At 38.8% G+C, this 18,442-nt stretch overlaps 1 protein-coding gene across 7 annotated transcripts in view; it reads left to right on the top strand.

Annotated features, from left to right (window-relative positions):
* STAT4 (signal transducer and activator of transcription 4) overlaps positions 1–18,442 on the top strand; it is a 99,129-nt gene that overhangs the window by 77,501 nt on the left and 3,186 nt on the right. For all 7 annotated transcript variants that reach the window (XM_081581374.1, XM_081581377.1, XM_081581371.1 and 4 more), the window contains 7 exons: positions 8,169–8,252; positions 9,919–10,017; positions 13,434–13,569; positions 15,336–15,385; positions 15,616–15,710; positions 16,840–16,976; positions 17,336–17,527. In XM_081581374.1, coding sequence (XP_081437500.1) covers positions 8,169–8,252; positions 9,919–10,017; positions 13,434–13,569; positions 15,336–15,385; positions 15,616–15,710; positions 16,840–16,976; positions 17,336–17,527 — 793 coding nt within the window. The remainder of the gene's footprint in view (positions 1–8,168; positions 8,253–9,918; positions 10,018–13,433; positions 13,570–15,335; positions 15,386–15,615; positions 15,711–16,839; positions 16,977–17,335; positions 17,528–18,442) is intronic.

Here is an 18,442-nt window from a genome sequence, read left to right as displayed (position 1 = left end):
AATATGACCCTTTGCAAATGATCTGATAGAGAAATATTGCATTTTTTTTTCCTCTAAGAAATCGGTCATAATGCCCAATGCTCTGTGCTCAGAGAAACTGCATGTGTAAGACCACCTACATGATGCAGTTAGAAGGCAATGAGGCTTATTTCTGGTGTGGTTGGTATGGATTCAGTCTCCTGGCTTTAGTGTTACAGCTCTATGAGAAATTTCTTCAAATTATTTGGAAGAAAATACACTTTATAAATCCAGCATTAGATTACAGTCGATCTAGCCCACCCCACAAAACCACAAAAATTCATCACAACAGTTTTCATGCTCTACATTTTTTCCTTCCAAGAATTCTTCATTCTCTTAACCATATCTTAAAGTTCTTTTGCCAGATATCACCACTCCACCAAGGATGAGCTAAGCTTTCTTCTCAAGGTAGAACCTTGGCTTACAGCAGACTGTCAAACAGGTTTCTCAGCCCAGATACAACAGGAACAAAGCTTTTGAGTTTAAGAATATTCTAGTAAACCAAACAAATAGGAGTTATTCTTCCCACCTTACAGAAATCCATAAAGGTTTTCCAAACTTCCTAATTAAAACATTAGCACATTATAAATAAAAGTCTGTTTTACAAATCTCCTTGGAATTTTCACCAAAGTTGCAAACAGCATTTCATGCAGTGACCTTTCTGAATAGTATTTACTAAGTCTGAATAGACTAAGTACAATGCTTCTAAACTCTTCTTAAGGAAAACAAATCAAGTGGGAATAAATTAAATAGCTGAATTCTTCAGTACTTTGTCATCTTTGTGAATGTAAAATCAGAATCTACTTGAATTTCTCTAGAGACAGAGATCTAAGTAAATCAGCTTCCACTATAGAAAAACAATGTCTCATTAACACTGCCTACTTATCTCATTTTGAATTTATTTCCTCTCATTTTCTGATAAATAACAAAATCATGTGGTTGTATCAGAATGATTTTATCTCCCCCCCCCAAGTTTGCTGGAACGGGATAATTTTATTTTAAGCTGTTCTTTGAGCTCCCCCTGTTGACAGAATTTTAATATGACTCCTAGGTACATTTCAAAACAAACCATAGACTTGAATGCTGTTTTATGTGCTATAGGAACCATTGAAAAGTCACACAATATATGCAGTGGACTCAGAAAGATGAGATGGGAATCAGGAGCTTAGCCAAACTTAGGGGTGACAAAAAGAAAGTCAGGAAAGAGTGGGGGAGGATCTGGTGATTAAGTGGGATTCACAAAGTCATGGGGCCAGAATTGCAGTAACCAAAATTTAGGGAGAACAGGAAGCCAGGATGTTATAACCTCATTTTCAAATTTCAAACAGTAGCTGTTGCTTATCGCTTATCTATGTACCTGCAGCAGGAGTTCATAGCCTGATAAGAACTTATTTGACAAACCCTTGTGTGGCATTTACTCTGTATCACACTAATAGCTTCGCTGGCATTGACTGATGTAACTCTCTTGACAGTGCCAGGAAGTAGAGACCATTTGTGTCATACTTATTTTGGCCAGGGAAACTGAGGCACTGAGTGCTCAGGCTTAGATTCAAACCTCAGCAATCTGGCTCCTGTGTCCTTGCTTTTGGCCACTGTGCCACGCTGCCTCAGGAGTCACAAAACCTTCCCTGTGAGAGGCTGTGATGGTTGACACTCGCTTTGATCTCTTTAGCTCATTACACCCACCCACCCACATACCCACACACACACGCCCACACACATGCACAGAGGCCATGATGGTTGTCACTCCACTTTGACCCCTTGATCTCATCACGCACTCACACACACACACAGAGGCCTTGATGGTTGTCACTCCGCTTTGACCCCTTTGTCTCATCACACACACACACCACACTCACACCCATTTGCTGGGATTCCTATAAGAAAGATCTCTGCAGGTTTGTGGGGAGCATCTCATTCTTTCCTCTGCTTTAGCTACTGTTTTCCTCACTTTACCCACCTGCTCAGAAATCATGTAGCTACCTCGCACCAGAATCCTTACAAAGTTTAGAAGAATTTAAAATCATGCTTCCCAAGAAAACTCTGGCTGCTCCTGTATTTCCTGTGCACATTGGTACAGTAGTGGAAATAGCACTGCTGATGGGTCTGCCTCTTACAGGCAGCTGACCTTGCACCAGCCACTTTACCTCACTAACTCCCAATTTCACCTGCATTTCATAGGGTTGTTGTGAGGACCAAACAAGATGAAGCGTGTGAGAGTCAATTGCAATGCACTGTGCAGCTGTCTGCCATGGGCTTCTTGATCAGCCCTCCAGGCTGCCCCCTCTGTAACAGGTGCGGAAATGACTCTAAAGATGGTTCCTGGCTTAGGATAAACTACGAATCCGAATCCGTAACATCCCTTCTCTGGCCACCTGCCAGGTGCTCTGCTGGAAACATTCCTTTTAAGGGCCACTGAGCATGTTCCTCTTCTGGCTCCAGGTCCATGAAACCTCAGACCAATATGTATATACACCCCTTTTATAGGCTTGCATGTCTACTCCCAATGCCTGCTGCCCTACAACTTCCACAGCTTTGGGTCCTCCTCTCCTACTTCGGAGAGGTTAGATTGAATACTTATTAAATGATTGAGAACATACCATGACAGTTTCCTCAAGACTGCCAATCCAAACCTCCTTAGAACTGCAGCGCCCCCTGGCTTTTGACTCTGAGATTATCCGGGAAGAAGTGACCTGTCTGGGTGTGCAGGGGCTCTTGGCAGGAGCACTGGGTGAAAGAAGGAAGTTGCACTAGACCCATGCGGTCCCTAGAAGGCTAGGAAGACCAGTGGAGTCCCCTCCTTGGTTGTGGTTTGGTGAACGGTGGAGCTCTGGACCTCCCACCCCTATTTCAATCAATCAGCCCTATTTTAAGTAGTTTACAGATAGGGGCCCAGGTGGGAAATTTACTTCTAAGAACATGTTCCAGGGTTAAAAAAAGATTTTAGAACCATTAGACTACACAATCTCTGAAACTCCTTTGACAGAGATTCTATAATCCTCAGAAGTGCAGCAGAGAATTGGGTCATTTTTCAAAATGCATTTAAAGGATTTGCTTTTGAATGAGGAATCTGTTGACATGCTGTCACAAATTCAAGGTTTGCAATTACTGCTTCTTTCTCCCACCTTTGTTCTTTCCTTGGAATAATCATGCTGGAGATAAGATTCCATCATCTAGCAAGTGGCCAAACTTGGTGAAAGCTTCAGTCTGTCTCTATAAAATAAACATTCCCAGGAAGCAGCCTTTCCTGGAGGTCCTAAGAGTTGGCTTGAGAGTGATTGTTGAAATGGCAGAAACTGTTTGAACAGGGAGGCTGAAATTGCAGTCTCTTGAGTTTGTTCTGTCAGTAGGCTTTAACTGATAAATGACAGTTTTAGCCACAGACTGAGGTGTTAGGTAATTTTGTTTATGTGGTGGAAAGTCATGAAGCACAAAGAAGCTATTAGTAAAGCCTGGCTGACTTGAGTTTCATTTAACAAAATAGCCAAACAGATGTTCTTTCAAGGTTCAGTGTTCTCAAACACAGATCCACCACTCACACTCCAACTGGCTCAAGCATTTTCACAGGAAGTCAATTGCCTTCTGAACTAATTTAAGTAGTTGCAATGCTTTTTAAAGACAAAGATTGGTGCACAAATAACACTAGGAACATAGATTTTTTTTTTTTTTGCAATACCCTCCGTATAGTCCCTTTATTTTATGGATTGAGAATTAGTTGTTGCTTTACATTTATTTCCTATGATTCTGTCATTAAGGTCTCTGTCTCATATGACTGTACCATTGTTTCCCCTCTTATTATTTCCCAGGACCTAGGCCAGGGTCTAACACATGATAGGGACTCAGCAAATACTCATTAAGCGAATGGATTATTGCAGTTGTTTTCTATTCCACATAGTTTTCCATGTGCAATATTATCATAGATTATGGCTTGTTAAGAGATGAGCAAGATAAACAACAATGTCCTACTCTATTGGGGACTTCCCAGGTGGTGCGGTGGTAAAGAACCTGCCTGTCAATGCAGGACACATAAGAGACCTGGGTTCAATCCCTGAGTCAGGAAGATCCCCTGGAGAAGGCTATGGCAACCCACTCCAGTATTCTTGCCTGGAGAATCCTATGGACAGAGGAGCTTGGCGGGTTACAGTCCATAGGGTCGCAAAGAGTTGGACATGACTGAAGTGACTTAGCATGCATGCACAGAGGTAACAAAAAGCATATGGTGACATCTACACCTGCCTTTCATTAGGTTCCATGTATTTTCCTAGGTGGAGCGCTGGTCAGGTTGTTTAGCCAGTTTTTCAGTTTCTTAGCAGATTATCCAGTGGGTACTTTTCTTTAAAAGTGCAATACAGTCAACACAGTTATATCATCAATGTCATTAATATAAATATCATAAATATGGATATTTTAAATCTATAATCATCTCAGATGGTTGAAATGGCTTTTAATACAGACATTAATGGTACATCTTATCTATGATATTTTCACATTCTGTAAGGAATGGACCCTGGGAATGTGAGATTGAATAGTGTCTCTAGCTTGGACAGCACTGATAAAATAATAAAGATTATGACTGATGGCCATGCAAGCTTGGAAAGTTAATGACACTGTCTTCTGTCAGAGCTGCTCTCCTCCAGTCCTGTATATTGTTGATACGCATGTTGAAGCTGATGTCAGCTTCCTTGTTGGATTTCGTTCTAAATGTACCTCACGGTTGCATCAGAAGTTTAAAGCAAACACTGGAAGTTAGTTTGAATCCCTATGTAAACCTCTCACCATCCACATTATAGTTCAACAAAGTAATATTTAAAGTATAGAGTCTTCTTCCAAAGTTAATGGACAACCCTGTGTGTCACTGCTGTGTAGAATCCTGATTCCTCTGAAAGACTCTTGCCATTTGGACCAGTGAGCACACAAGTGCCATAACCCAAAGGTGTGAGGGAATTACATCCATGATGAATTATTATACACACACACACACATTTAATTAAACAAATTAAACTACAGAGACTAGAATGAAGGAGGGATAAGAACTCCAAAGGCTCCCTTTGGCAGTCCTCCCACTGTGGCCCTCCCTACAGAGAGAGATGTCTGGGTAGTCAAGACTATGTGCTCACCCAGAGCCCATGGCTTCAGGATTCCCAGCGCAGAAGACCTGAAGCCCACTTCCAGGGCTGTACAGGCCTCTTCCCCAAGTCGCTCTCTCCAGCACAGATGAAACCATCAGTGCAAACATTTCCAGGCATGAGGAGAGGCCTCAGGCCACACTCGTCAGGTCAGCCCCTCACAGAGGTAGAAGAAAGAAGGATGGGAAGTGGTCCCAGAAGGTCATGCTCTCTTCATGCCAGCATATTTCAGCAGGACTTTGAGGAGTTAAAACCTGGCCAATTAGGTCATGTGAAAGCTTAGCCGTTGAGGCGGGAGGCTAGACCATATTTTAACGTTTGTTAACTTGATTTATAAAGGCTAAATATTTAGACATATGGTATGTGGTCTCCCTCTGTGCACTTGCCTCAGGCCTCTCAAATGTTCTGTTCAAATGTACAAACACAGGCTTGTATCCTTTCCGCCACTGAACTCAGTGAGGATGTGAGTGGCACCCGCTAGTGAACATGGACTTGTGCATTCTTCTGTTGTCTCACTTTGCATAGTGTAAATACCTCCTCCCAGAGGGCAGTGAGATTTTCTGTTGTTAAAAAAGAAAAAAGTGTGGTTTTTGTTCAACCTGGTGCCTAAACATGACCATTTCATCTCATGGTCAATCAAAGGAAGAACAATTTAGTTCTACATAATAAGTAAATTGGGGGAGAGGGCTGGTTGTTTGGTGTGTTGGGAGTAATTTTAGGGGTGGTCTAAGAGAATTTTCAAAAGAATTTTCAGTAACATAACTTTCTACTAATCATAAGAAGCAGTCTCACTGAGTCAAGCTAACCACTTCCAGGCACTGGAAGGTACCACAATGCTCTAGCCCAAGGAAAAGAGGAGTTTGTAGTTTTCTATTTCTTTCTCAGTAACAAATTCTATTTTAATGTTCCTCATTATCAATAAAATCTTCCTCATGTAGTCGTCATTCATATCATCATATTAGAACGTTTTTTGGAAATTTAACACAAAAGGACTCCAGCTTGTTATTAACTATATTCAGTATCAAGAGCTCCCTTTCAGAGCTGACTCAGCCACCCACGACTCCGCCCTGACTTTTCTAATCTAGATAATTCTACTTCTGCTCATATGTTCCCACAGGACTTATTTTTTAAATCGTTTAAGCTTTCTATATCATCTCCAATTTTTCTACATCCCTTTTGAGACTAAACACAATGTGGATACATCACATTGAGAATAATTGCCTCATAAATTCCACCTGGGGTTCTTGTTAAAATGCAGAATCTGGTTCAGTAGGCCTGGAATGAGGCCAAAGAGCCTGTTTTTCTAACAAGCTCTTAGATGATGACAGTACTGCTGGTTCTGGGCATACAGCAAGTTTCTGTCAGATTTCATCCTGGGAAAAACAGCAATTTCTGTCCCAATCCTTCCCACTTCAAACCCACTCCTCAGAGGTGATCACTTTTTGAGTTCTAAATATTATGTTAAGACCATACTGATATTTCTTGATATTTTTATTTTATATACTTCTAAATTATTTCTAGAAAAAGATTCAGCTGTGTCTCTCTTTTTTAAAAGTGTTTTATTCTATACTGTAGTATAATTGATTAGGGGCTTCCCTGCTGGCTCAGATGGTAAAAGCATCTGCCTGAAATACAGGGGACCTGGATTCGATCCCTGAGTGTTGTGTTAGTTTCAGGTATACAGCAAAATGATTCAGTTATAAATATACATGTATCTATTCTTTTTCAAATTCTTTTCCTATTTAGGTTGTTATGTCATATTGAGCAGAGTTCCCTGTTCTGTACAGTAGCTTAAATTAAGCTATGGCTCTTATATTCCAGCTCTTCATACACATGAATTTCACCCATTTTTACAATATTATTGTATAGCATTTAGTTTATTTAATATATTCAGTGTTTGGGGTTACATTAGTAACAGGTAGATAAAACAAATTGATTAAGTAAAAAGTCTGAGGCGAGTAATAAATCCAGGAAAAACTAAAAATAATATAAGAATGGAAATGCAATCATACTGTTATATGGTTCAGCTGTTAACAATTTTTTTATAATCATAGTAATGTAAGCACTGGATGTATTAACTAACCAAAACAGGACCAGGGTCAGGGAAGTTGGGAACTTCATTGCCTAGGCTGAGGCTAGTAACTACCCGTCCTATTCAGCCCTCACTCTCCAGCTTCTGGGGGCTCAATGCTTCCATCCCTGGTTCTGAGACACACAGCCCCTAACTGCCACCTTCACTCCACATTTCCCTAACTTTTACTCCCAGACCTCGGTTACAGTTTTATTTTATTGGAAAGTAAACAAAACCCCAGTTGTTACTTTTATTGAAGTTTCTGGAAGAAGCTGAGGAAAGTACATATTTTTCCCACTTACCATGTTTAACCATGTTTGATCTTGCTTTAAAAAAATCTATTATAATACTGACTTGTTTTTGTTATAGCTACACACATCTAGCTTTCTTTTATTAACAGTTGATAAGTCAAAAGGACAAATTTCCAAAAGTAAAAATAAAGAGCAATTTATCTGGATTTCAACTGATAAAAATATGCTGGAATTGTTGAAGCTAGAAAATTCATTGTTTTGGAGACAATATCATTCTGTTTGTGGAAAGGAAGATTTCTCAAACTCTGTATATCCTTTAACTTTTTAAAATAAGGAATGTTGCATAACAGGAGATGTTTGAGGGTATTTTATACTTTAAGAATTTGTTAGTTTTTATAAAAGCACATCTAATAATAAGTAACAACTATACACATTTGTATAAGGCTTCCCAGGTGGCGCTAGTGGTAAAGAACCTGCCTGTCAATGCAGGAGACATAAGAGACACGGGTTCAATCTCTGGATTGGGAAGATCCCCTGGAGGAGGGCATGGCAACCCACTCCAGTATTCTTGCCTGGAGAATCCCATGGACAGAGAAGCCTGGCGGGCTACAGTCTATAGAGTGGCAAAGAGTCACGACTGAAGCAACTTAGCACACATGCATATGCATTTGTAAGATAACAATTTATTTCTTTCCCCCTTAGGGCTGTCACATGGTGACTGAGGAGCTTCATTCCATAACATTTGAGACACAGATCTGCCTCTATGGACTGACCATAGATTTGGAGGTAGGTGTTTCAAGGAATATGTAGTATTTACTAATAACATTTTCAGAAATTGGTCAGTATTTGAAGATGAAAATTCAATATTTTCTAGGTTTTAGTACATTCCTCATTCATTATTTTTGTTGTAATTTGGGAAAGCAATATGCCAAATATTCACTCATTAGTCAGCATATATTATTCTGATTAAATATAAATGATAAGGGAATTCCCTGGTGGTCCAGTGGTTAGGACTCCACACTCTCATTGCCAAGGGTACAGGTTTGTTTCCTGGTCAGGGAGCTAAGATCTCACAAGCTATGTGGTAAGGCCAAAAGATAATTTTAAAATTATATATATATATGTGTGTGTATATATATATATAAATGATAAAGTTTCAGTCATTATAATTCAATACATATTGAATAATTTGTTGCTGAGGCTGTATATTTGTTTGTTTTCTGGGATACCCAGAGTTGTGGATACTCAATGGAAAGCTTGAAGAGAATAAATATACTTGAACCATGTCATGTATGTTTTCAAAATTTTAACTTGTGCATAAAATTGCCTCAGAATAAAGGTATTTATAGTGTGATGAGCAAAGACCAATGATAGGAACATTAATAGTACATTGTTTTGATCCTCTGACAATAGTCACCATTGAACTCAAAGAAGGAATCAAGAAATGGGGAATTAAATTGAACATAATTAACAATGAGCTCCTTGAAGGCAGGATATCACACCTTTATCCTTCCATTACCAGTGCCCAACACAGTGCCTGACATGTAACAGATGCTCAACATTTGTTGAATAAATGAATGAATGAGTGCATGAATGAATAAACACAATTTCATACACCTGAATATGGTCCTATTTTGTAGACTATATTATTTTAGCATTCTGCCTTCACTCTTTTATCTTAATGTGAACATATTTATAAAATTCTCCATAGATTCCTTCATCCCTTTTCCCTAAATGTCTGCTTCCATGAGCTGTTAAGTTCCTCAAGTGGGCATTTCACTGTCTACAAGCAATATAACTTCTGTTAATGCGAAGGGACTAATGTAAGTTGATTAGTTTCCCAGATGAGTCTGTGAAGCCTGTTTGTTCCATGAGGTTGAAAACGTTAGCACCAACAATACTAAGCTGAGTGCTATGACAATAGAGGCAGCAGCTCTATCTCCCATGTTTTGTGTTCCAAAGTCACTTACCTCTCCCTCTTCTAGTTAAAACCCCCATATCTGATACTGACATTAATGATATATTGGATCATAATTTGAACATATTAATCCATTCCAGAGATAAATTTTAAATTAGATTCTTTGATGCAACTGATTAAGAGGAAAGTTGCTAAGTCAATACAAGCTCTAATTAGTTGCATTTTAGGCAGTACATGATACAAGAAAGTAAAAATATCTACATAATATCAGGGAAGATATTGGAGCTGACTGAGCAAGCACTCTGAAAGGATCCTTATTTTTATTGCTTCTTTCCTCCCTGTATTTTGACTAATGTATGCTCAGACAGTTCCAATGCCTTCATGAATCATTTTAGTGACCAAACCAGTGTAGACACGGGGATCGGAGGAGTGGGATTGACTTGAGATGGCCCTTTAGGGGAAAGATCCAAGTATAAAATCAATGTAAGATGCTATTACCTGTAATAACTGTGCCTTTTTTTTTTTTTAAACCAGACCTGCTCATTACCTGTGGTGATGATTTCCAATGTCAGTCAGTTACCTAATGCTTGGGCATCCATCATTTGGTACAATGTGTCAACCAACGATTCCCAGGTAAAGACCCTATTCCTGTTTCTCCCCCTTTAATTCCATTTGGTTTGTTTTACGGTCAACAAAACCATGTGCCCCAAAAGGTATGTGTATATGTGTGTCTATAAATTTTGGCATATCTTTGTGGGTTGTTTATCCCAAAACTCCAATATATTCATTTGTATGATCCCTCCCTCGTGTCATATTTAAAATAACATGTTCTGATGTACTTGGACCGTGAGAGAGTTCTGGCTAGCAGAAGCGACAGACAGGTGTTCTTTATTTCTGAGGTCTGGTCAGTTCCCAACTCTGTGCATCACTTAGGGTTCTAGGGCCGTCCAGTTACTCTGTTCACTGGACTCTGGAGAATCCCTTCTCCAAAATTTGAGGTCTGACTGCTATGTTTACCTCCTCAACTACTTCTGGCCACACCCTCTCCACACTGGCTCTTCCACAAAGGTCGAGAATTGATTTCAAATAAGTGACTAGCATTTTCACCAATCTCACCTAACAACACTACAGATTTTCAAATTGATTATAGATTTAAATCCATTCTAGGCTCAAATTGGCTTCTAATGCCATCTGGTGGTTATTTAAGATATGGATGAAAAATTGGTCTCAAGTTTCAAAGGAAACAGAGAATAGAAGCACTTCTTAAAAGAGCTTCTATTAAGACCACCAAGGAAGGGTGTGGCAAAAAAGATAAGTCAGGATTTCACTCCATTCTCTTTTAACAAAACCCCAGTGTGTTGTCCTGGAAACCACCAAGGTCTAGAGAAAATAGATCAGATGTAAATAACTACTTCTTCTTGATGCAAAGCAAATGTGCCTTCCAAAGGGAAGAATTTTTCTACCTCAGGTCCTAGCAGAAGGAATAGTCATAATGAGTCAGCTCCAAGAATTCCTTCCCTTTTGTCTAATGTGCTTAATAAGAAAACAGCATAGGAAATGCCTCAGCCTTGTACCTTCTCATCCTCTGGTGCCCCTGCATCTGAGTCAGATTAACTACAGAGAGAGGAAGGCTGTGCAGAGTGTCCTGTGCCTTGGTTCCTCTCAGCCTGCAGTGAGAAGGACAGAACTCACTAGAAAAGTTCAGTTCAGTCGCTCAGTTGTGTCTGACTCTTCCCAACCCCATGGACCGCAATATGCCAGCCTTCCTTGTCCATCACCAACTCCTGGAGTTTACTCAAACTCCTGTCCATTGAGTCGGTGATGCCTTCCAACCATCTCATCCTCTGTTGTCCCCTTCTCCTCCCGCCTTCAATCTTTCCCAGCATCAGGGTCTTTTCAAATGAGTCAATTCTTCACATCAGGTGGCCAAAGTATTGGAGTTTCAGCTTCAGCATCAGTCCTTCCAATGAATATTCAGGACTGATTTCCTTTAGGATGGACTGGTTGGATCTCCTTGCAGTTCAAGAGATTCTCAAGAGTCTTCTCCAACATTATATAGTTCAAAAGTATCCATTCTTCGATGCTCAGCTTTCTTTATGGTTGAACTCTCACATCCATTCATGACTACTGGAAAAACCTTAGCTTTGACTCGATGGAACTTTGTTGACAAAGTAATGTCTCTGCTTTTTAATATGCTGTCTAGGTTGGTCATAGCTTTTCTTCCAAGGAGTGTCTTTTAATTTGCAGTGATTTTGGAGCCCAAAAAAATAAAGTCTGTCACTGTTTCCATTGTTTCCCTATCTATTTGCCATGAAGTGATGGAACCAGATGCCATGATTTTAGTTTTCTGAATGTTGAGTTTTAAGCCAACTTTTTCACTCTCCTTTTTCACTTTCATCAAGAGGCTCTTTAGTTCTTAGCTTTCTGCCATAAGGGTGGTGTCATCTGCATATCTGAGGTTATTGATATTTCTCCCAAAGTTATTTCTAGAATATTTCTGAAAAGTTACCTGGTCTGTAAAGCCAATAACAGCCAACACTTCTGAGATTTAATGTCATTCTCCATTAGAAACTACATGTTTAGAATGTTTCATCCAATTCCAGGATATAGGAAGGAGATGGACTAGCCTCAGAGTGCGGTGCCACCACCCTTAGCTTTCTTCAGCATCCTTCTTCTATGAAAAAGCCACCAAAGTTGTCACACTAACCACCTCAGATTCTGCTCTGGTTTTAGATGAGGAACCTGGAGATGTATTTCATATACAGCTCCTAACACATAAATGTTCAGCCAGCTTACAGAGTTCAGCATAACAACTAACTCTGGCATCTCTTAATTATTCCGCTTCAAAGCCTAAGCTCCTAGATCTTAATTATGCTCTATGCAGATATAATCCTCATGTTCAAGGAAATTCTTTCTCTCTACTCTTCCTTCTCCTATCTCTCACTCCTTCTTACAGAATGCCGTGTCTTCTTTTATTCCAATCTTCTGAAGTCTCTTGAATTGGTTCCTTTTCTTGCTGCCCAGCTTGGTTCATGTTTGCCAAAGGCCTTCTCCCCATATTGCAAAGGATTTCTTAATTTCTCCCCCACCTTCCTCCTTAAAATATCTTTCTTGGCTTCCTCACATTCTCCTTTCCAGTAATATGACGTGAAGTCTTCTGTTCTGCCATTGTTGACCCAGTTTCTGTTATAAACAGTTGATCTTTTGCAGTTGATCACACAAAAGATCCTCTTGTCTAGAACAATATTAGAAAGACCATCCCGAAACGGGAGTCCCAAGTTGATTTTGAATTCATATTATAGGATTCCCTTCCTTAGCCTGGGACTTGACTGTTTTTGTGTTTTGGGATGCTTTGTCTGGTCAAGATATAACTTGTACTAATCCATGATAAACCAATTAAATATCATGATACAAGTTTTGTTTAAGATTAATATTATTTCAGGGGACTTCCCTGGTCCAGTGGTCCAATGGTTAAGAATCCACCTGCCAGTGCAGGGAACCCAGGATTGATCCCTGGTCTGGGAACTAAGATCCCATATGCTTTGAGGCAACTGAGCCTGTGCACCACGACTCCTGAAGCCTGTGTGCCACAGCTAGAGAGTAGCCCCCGTTCATCACAACTAGAGCAAACCTACTTGCAGCAACTAAGAGCCCATGCGCCACAATGAAGACCCAACACAGCCAAAAATAAATATTTTTCAAAAGATTAATATTATTTCAGAAGAGAGTATCTGTTTAATTATTTGATGGACAGTGTTAAGTTGTATGAGTTGATTGATAGTCTATAGTCCAAGGAAAGTTAAAGAGCTGCCCAATGATTCCTTTAGGGATAAGATAGAACCATATATTACATTAGACTGAAAGAACCAGGAACTCTTTAGGAAAAGACAAAATCAGTCTTAATTTAAAAGCACAACAGAGATGAGACAATAGATCTGTATTGTTAACTTACGTTAACCTGAAGAGTTTAAATCAGGAATCCTATATATTGAACTACAGTGTATTCAGTGTGATTAATACATACAATCATCAATACAACTCTGTTCCAGAACTTGATTTTCTTTAATAATCCTCCATCTGCCACTTTGAGTCAACTCCTGGAAGTGATGAGCTGGCAGTTTTCATCATATGTTGGTCGTGGCCTGAACTCAGATCAGCTCAACATGCTGGCCGAGAAGCTAACAGGTAAGAGCTGGTATGTATGGAGGACTTGCCCCTGTTTCTGGTACTCAAGAATTTTAAAGAATGAGGGTGATATTACTATTAATAATAATAATGCTCACCACAATTTATTGAGTGCCTACTATATTGCTGGACATAGGGTTAAATGCTACATTTTCCTTCTCACAGAAATTCCTTAAGGCAGAATATTGAGGATAACTCATTATTTTATTTTTTTATTCTATCCATTTTATACATGAGGATACCTAAGTTCAGAGGTTAAATGACTTGCCACAGGTAGTACATAGCAAAGACAAGATGCAGGCCAGAACTGTCCAGTTCTAAAGTACCTTCCTTTCTACTTGGCACTCCAGTCTCTAGGGTGTTCTTATGCCATTTCCACTGAATGTACTGTGAAGCCTTAATGGTGCCTTGATCTTTCATATTAATATTATAGTGGTTATTAACCAACTGGAAAACAGCTGATCCCAGGGTCAGGAAATTTATTTGAAATTTAAAAAACTACCCAAATTGAAAGTGAAAGTGGTAGTCACTGAGTCATGTCTGCCTCTTTGGGATCCCATGGACTGTATCCTCTATTTATGGTATTCTCCAGGCAAGAATACTGGAGTGGGTAGCCATTTCCTTCTCCAGGGGATCTTCCCAACCCAGGGATGAAACCGCAGGTCTCCTGCATTGCAGGCAGATTCTTTACCATCTGAGCCACCAGAGAAGTGCCTGGGCATAGTTAATTCTTCATAGCAGAAAAATTTCAGTTTTGACTGCAATTTCCAAAGTTTGCAAAATAGTCATTGGTACTCCATATAGTGACTACAGTGTAAGTTTTTTCTAAAAGAATTTCAGAAGATATGTATGTTTTGACAAACCTAGGGTGAATACATTTAGCACCAAGAAAAGAGTTGAAATTGAATTTGTATACATTTCTAGTTAAAGTACAGCCCAAGATGTATTTAATTAGCAGTAGTGAGTTGTGTGTGATTTGGTTAAACCTGACTTAAAAGGGATGCCGGGTTGCCCTTCGATCTACTATCTGAGCACTTGATGTTTAAATAAATTGGGAATATTATAAAAGTTACTTAATGTAAATATTCTTTTTGATCCTTATTTAATTCATAAACCACAATAGTAGGCATTCAATAAATATTTGTTAATGAGTGAATAAAGCTTTTAAATATATAGTATAAATAGTAGCCATATTTTTTTCAGATCTTCATCAAATTATTCTTATAATTTCCTTAAATTTTAGACAGAAATTCTTCTTTCATTGCCCTGGATCGAAACAGTCAGTGGTGGTTCCTTATAGCTAAATGGATCTCTAGTTCATTCTTTTCATGATAATATTCAAGACTGTTGGCAATCTGGCTTTCACAGATTTATTTTATAATGTTCATTTACCAACATTAGGCTGCTCTTATGGTCTCATATATAAGCCTTGTTCATATCCACTATGTCTCAACCTACATTATTCTTGCTACTGGAGTGGCCTCTTCCTTCTTTGACAATTTATATCCTATGCTTTCATGGAGGCCTGGTTCTAGACACCCACCCACTTCCTAAGGCTATCTTTAGCTCCTCCATTGAAAAGAATTCTTTCCTGGATAAAAATTTTCATGACATCTTATTTTTACTGTTTCTAGCATTAAATACACTGTAAACCCTTTGCAGGTGCTTAGGAAATGCTTGGGGGAGGGCAATCCAAATTGAGCACCAAATTGAAGAGTCTAATTGTTTAATAAAAATCTCAATCTCATTCTTTTCTTTCATTTTAGTCCAGTCTAGCTACAACGATGGTCATCTCACCTGGGCCAAGTTCTGTAAGGTACAAATGGGGAAAGGATAGCATCATTTAGATTTTTTTTTTAGTGTTCCTTTTTAAGCCTCTATTATCATAATTTGAGATTTTTGAGGGTTTCCTTGATAAGGTTATTTTAAGAAGAACCTCTAAAGTGTTTTCTCATTTAAAATAAATATTTCACTGGAAAAAGCAACTTGAACTATCATACCAACATTACTATTGAATTGTCCTAACATGTTTGTTTATTCCAATAGGAACACTTGCCTGGTAAATCATTTACCTTTTGGACCTGGCTTGAAGCAATTTTAGATCTAATTAAGAAACACATTCTTCCCCTTTGGATTGATGGGTAAGTTCCATGGAATAATATGGAAGATTATATTTTCCATTATGAATTCATTCAGTTCTTATTTTTATACTGTCAGTTTTTTCAATTTTTAAAAATTGAAGTGTGGTTGATTTACATCATGTTAGTTTCAGGTGTATAGCACAGTGATTCAGTTGTACATATATATTCCTTTTTAGATTATTTTCCCTTATATGTTATTACAAAATATTGCATATAGTTCCATGTGCTATACAGTAGGTCTTTGTTGGTTATCTCTTTCATATACAGTAGTGTGTATATGTTAATCCCGACATAAATCCTAATTTATCCCTCCCCTGGCCCCATTTCCCCCTTTGGTAACTGTTTGTTTTCTATGTCTGTGAGTCTGTTCATGTTTTGTAAATAAATTCATTTATATTATTTTTTAGATTCCACATATGTGATATATAATATTTGTGTTTGTCTGACTTACTTCACTTAGTATGATATTCCCTAGATCCATCCATGTTGCTGCAAATGGCGATATTTCATTTTTTTATTGCTAAGACTGCATTGTATGTATATATATCATATGTTTTATATATATAATATATATATGTTATACTACATCTTCTTAAGCCAGTTGTCTGTTGATGGACACTTATGTTGCTTTCATATCTTGACTGTTGTACATAGTGCTACTATGAACAGAAATAATAAATATAGGAGAGGGTGTGGAGAAATGGGAACCCTTGTACACTGTTGGTGGGATTGTAAATTTGTGCAACCACTATGGAGAACAGTACAGAGATTTCTTTAAAAAATAAAAATAGAGCTGCCTTGTGATCCAACATTCCCACTCCTGGGCTTATATTCAGAAAAGACAAAAACTCTAACTTGAAAAGATGCATGCACTCTACTGTTCATAGCTTCTTTGTTTACAGTAGTCACTTTTTCTTTTCTTTCCTTTGTAAGCATATTTAGTGTCATAGAATGGAAAATAGTCACAGTTTCTTACATTCTTCATCACATATTGATATTTAATCTGTATAAGAGTATTTTAGGCATTATTGACTTTTGATTATATCAAACTAAATTCAGGTCTGTTCTTTATGAATGCAATAAATTATAGTCTTTGATCAGATGAAACTATGCCATGTTCTATTTTTAGGTACATCATGGGCTTTGTTAGCAAAGAGAAGGAACGACTCTTACTAAAGGATAAAATGCCTGGGACCTTTTTGTTAAGATTCAGTGAAAGCCACCTTGGAGGAATAACTTTCACCTGGGTGGACCATTCTGAAAACGGTACATGCTCCCTGTTATTTATGCATGTGAAATTAGCATTGAGTTCGGTTATTGGTCTTTCCATCTTCAGAAGTGTGTGGCCCGTTGTTCTATTTCTCATGTGTTCGGTGGGTTTGAATATCAGTTGTTCCAGTTGTTCCAGAAGAACATAGCATGACTTTCTCACAGTCTATGTGTGTGTCCTCTATCACATGGCCATCTGTACTCTACACAGGCAAAGAAGGGTTGGCCTTGTTTTGTTTTGTTTTGTTTTGGCCTTGTTTTATAACCAGTGACATGAAGAAAATGTGGGCTGGAAGAATGGCCACAAAGAATGCCTGCAGGATCTTGAATATTCCCTCTGCTTTCTCCTTTTCCAGGAGAAGTGAGATTCCATTCTGTGGAACCCTACAACAAAGGCCGGCTGTCTGCTCTGCCGTTTGCTGACATCCTTCGAGACTACAAGGTTATTATGGCTGAAAACATTCCTGAAAACCCTCTGAAGTACCTCTATCCTGATATTCCCAAAGACAAAGCCTTCAGTAAACACTACAGCTCCCAGCCATGCGAAGGTTAGGTTCTTTCCATTTGGTTTTTCTTAAGATTTTGGAAAATAACCTCAGATTGGAGTAAAGTAAATGAAGTTCCTCTCTTTATGTTGACTTTGATCATTATAAGATCTAAGGGGCATGTGGAGGTCAAAGCCTTAGAAATGAAGTAGTGTGCGAGCAGTTCCTGAAAAGAACAGCAGGGACTGTCCAGCTAGCAGAGCAGTTAGTAATCAGTAGCTAGACTTCACCATGGCTATGGGAGCTTCTCAGCCACTGATAGTTTTATTTTTCTCCTTTCTAAAGTAGGAGTGGCACCAATTTCACCTCTATGCCTGGGGATAGAAAAAGAAAGAAGTAATGATTAGAAAGCTGTTAAAAGTCAGGCAAGGCTGTTTTCCTTTTTTACAAAAGAAGCTCAGAGTTGATGAGCTTTATATTTTTTACTTACTGTAGTCTCACAACTCGGAGACTATTGTTCCTTTGCCAGGGAGGGGACAAGGGCTCTTGATGCTTCATCCCCACCTTCCAGCCTATCAATAACAAGTCTTGACATGCCTGCCTTTCCTGCTTGTATCTAAAGGGCTGAAAATGATACCTGGACAAAATAGGCATTTGGTAAATATTTATTTGAATATGTGAAAAGAACATTCATGAAATAGCGGTATAATTGTAATATGTTTACCATTTTGTTTCTTTAAATGAAGTATATGCGTGAACGTGTGAACGTGTTAGTGCTCAGTCATGTCTGACTCTTTGTGACCACATGGACTGTAGCCTGCCAGGTTCCTCTGTCCATGGAATTCTCCAGGCAAGAATACTGGAGCGGGTAGCTATTTCCTTCTCCAGGGGATCTTCCAGACCCAGGTTATAAACCCGGGTCTCCTGCATTGCAGGCAGTTTCTTTACTGTCTGAGCCACCAGGGAAGCCCAGAAGTA

This window comes from Giraffa tippelskirchi, chromosome 3 (assembly GCF_054371585.1).
Source record: "Giraffa tippelskirchi isolate mGirTip1 chromosome 3, T2T-mGirTip1v1.2.pri, whole genome shotgun sequence".
Taxonomy (NCBI): domain Eukaryota; kingdom Metazoa; phylum Chordata; class Mammalia; order Artiodactyla; family Giraffidae; genus Giraffa; species Giraffa tippelskirchi.
Note: the sequence above shows the minus strand (reverse complement) of the source record. Positions and strands in the feature narration are given on the sequence as shown.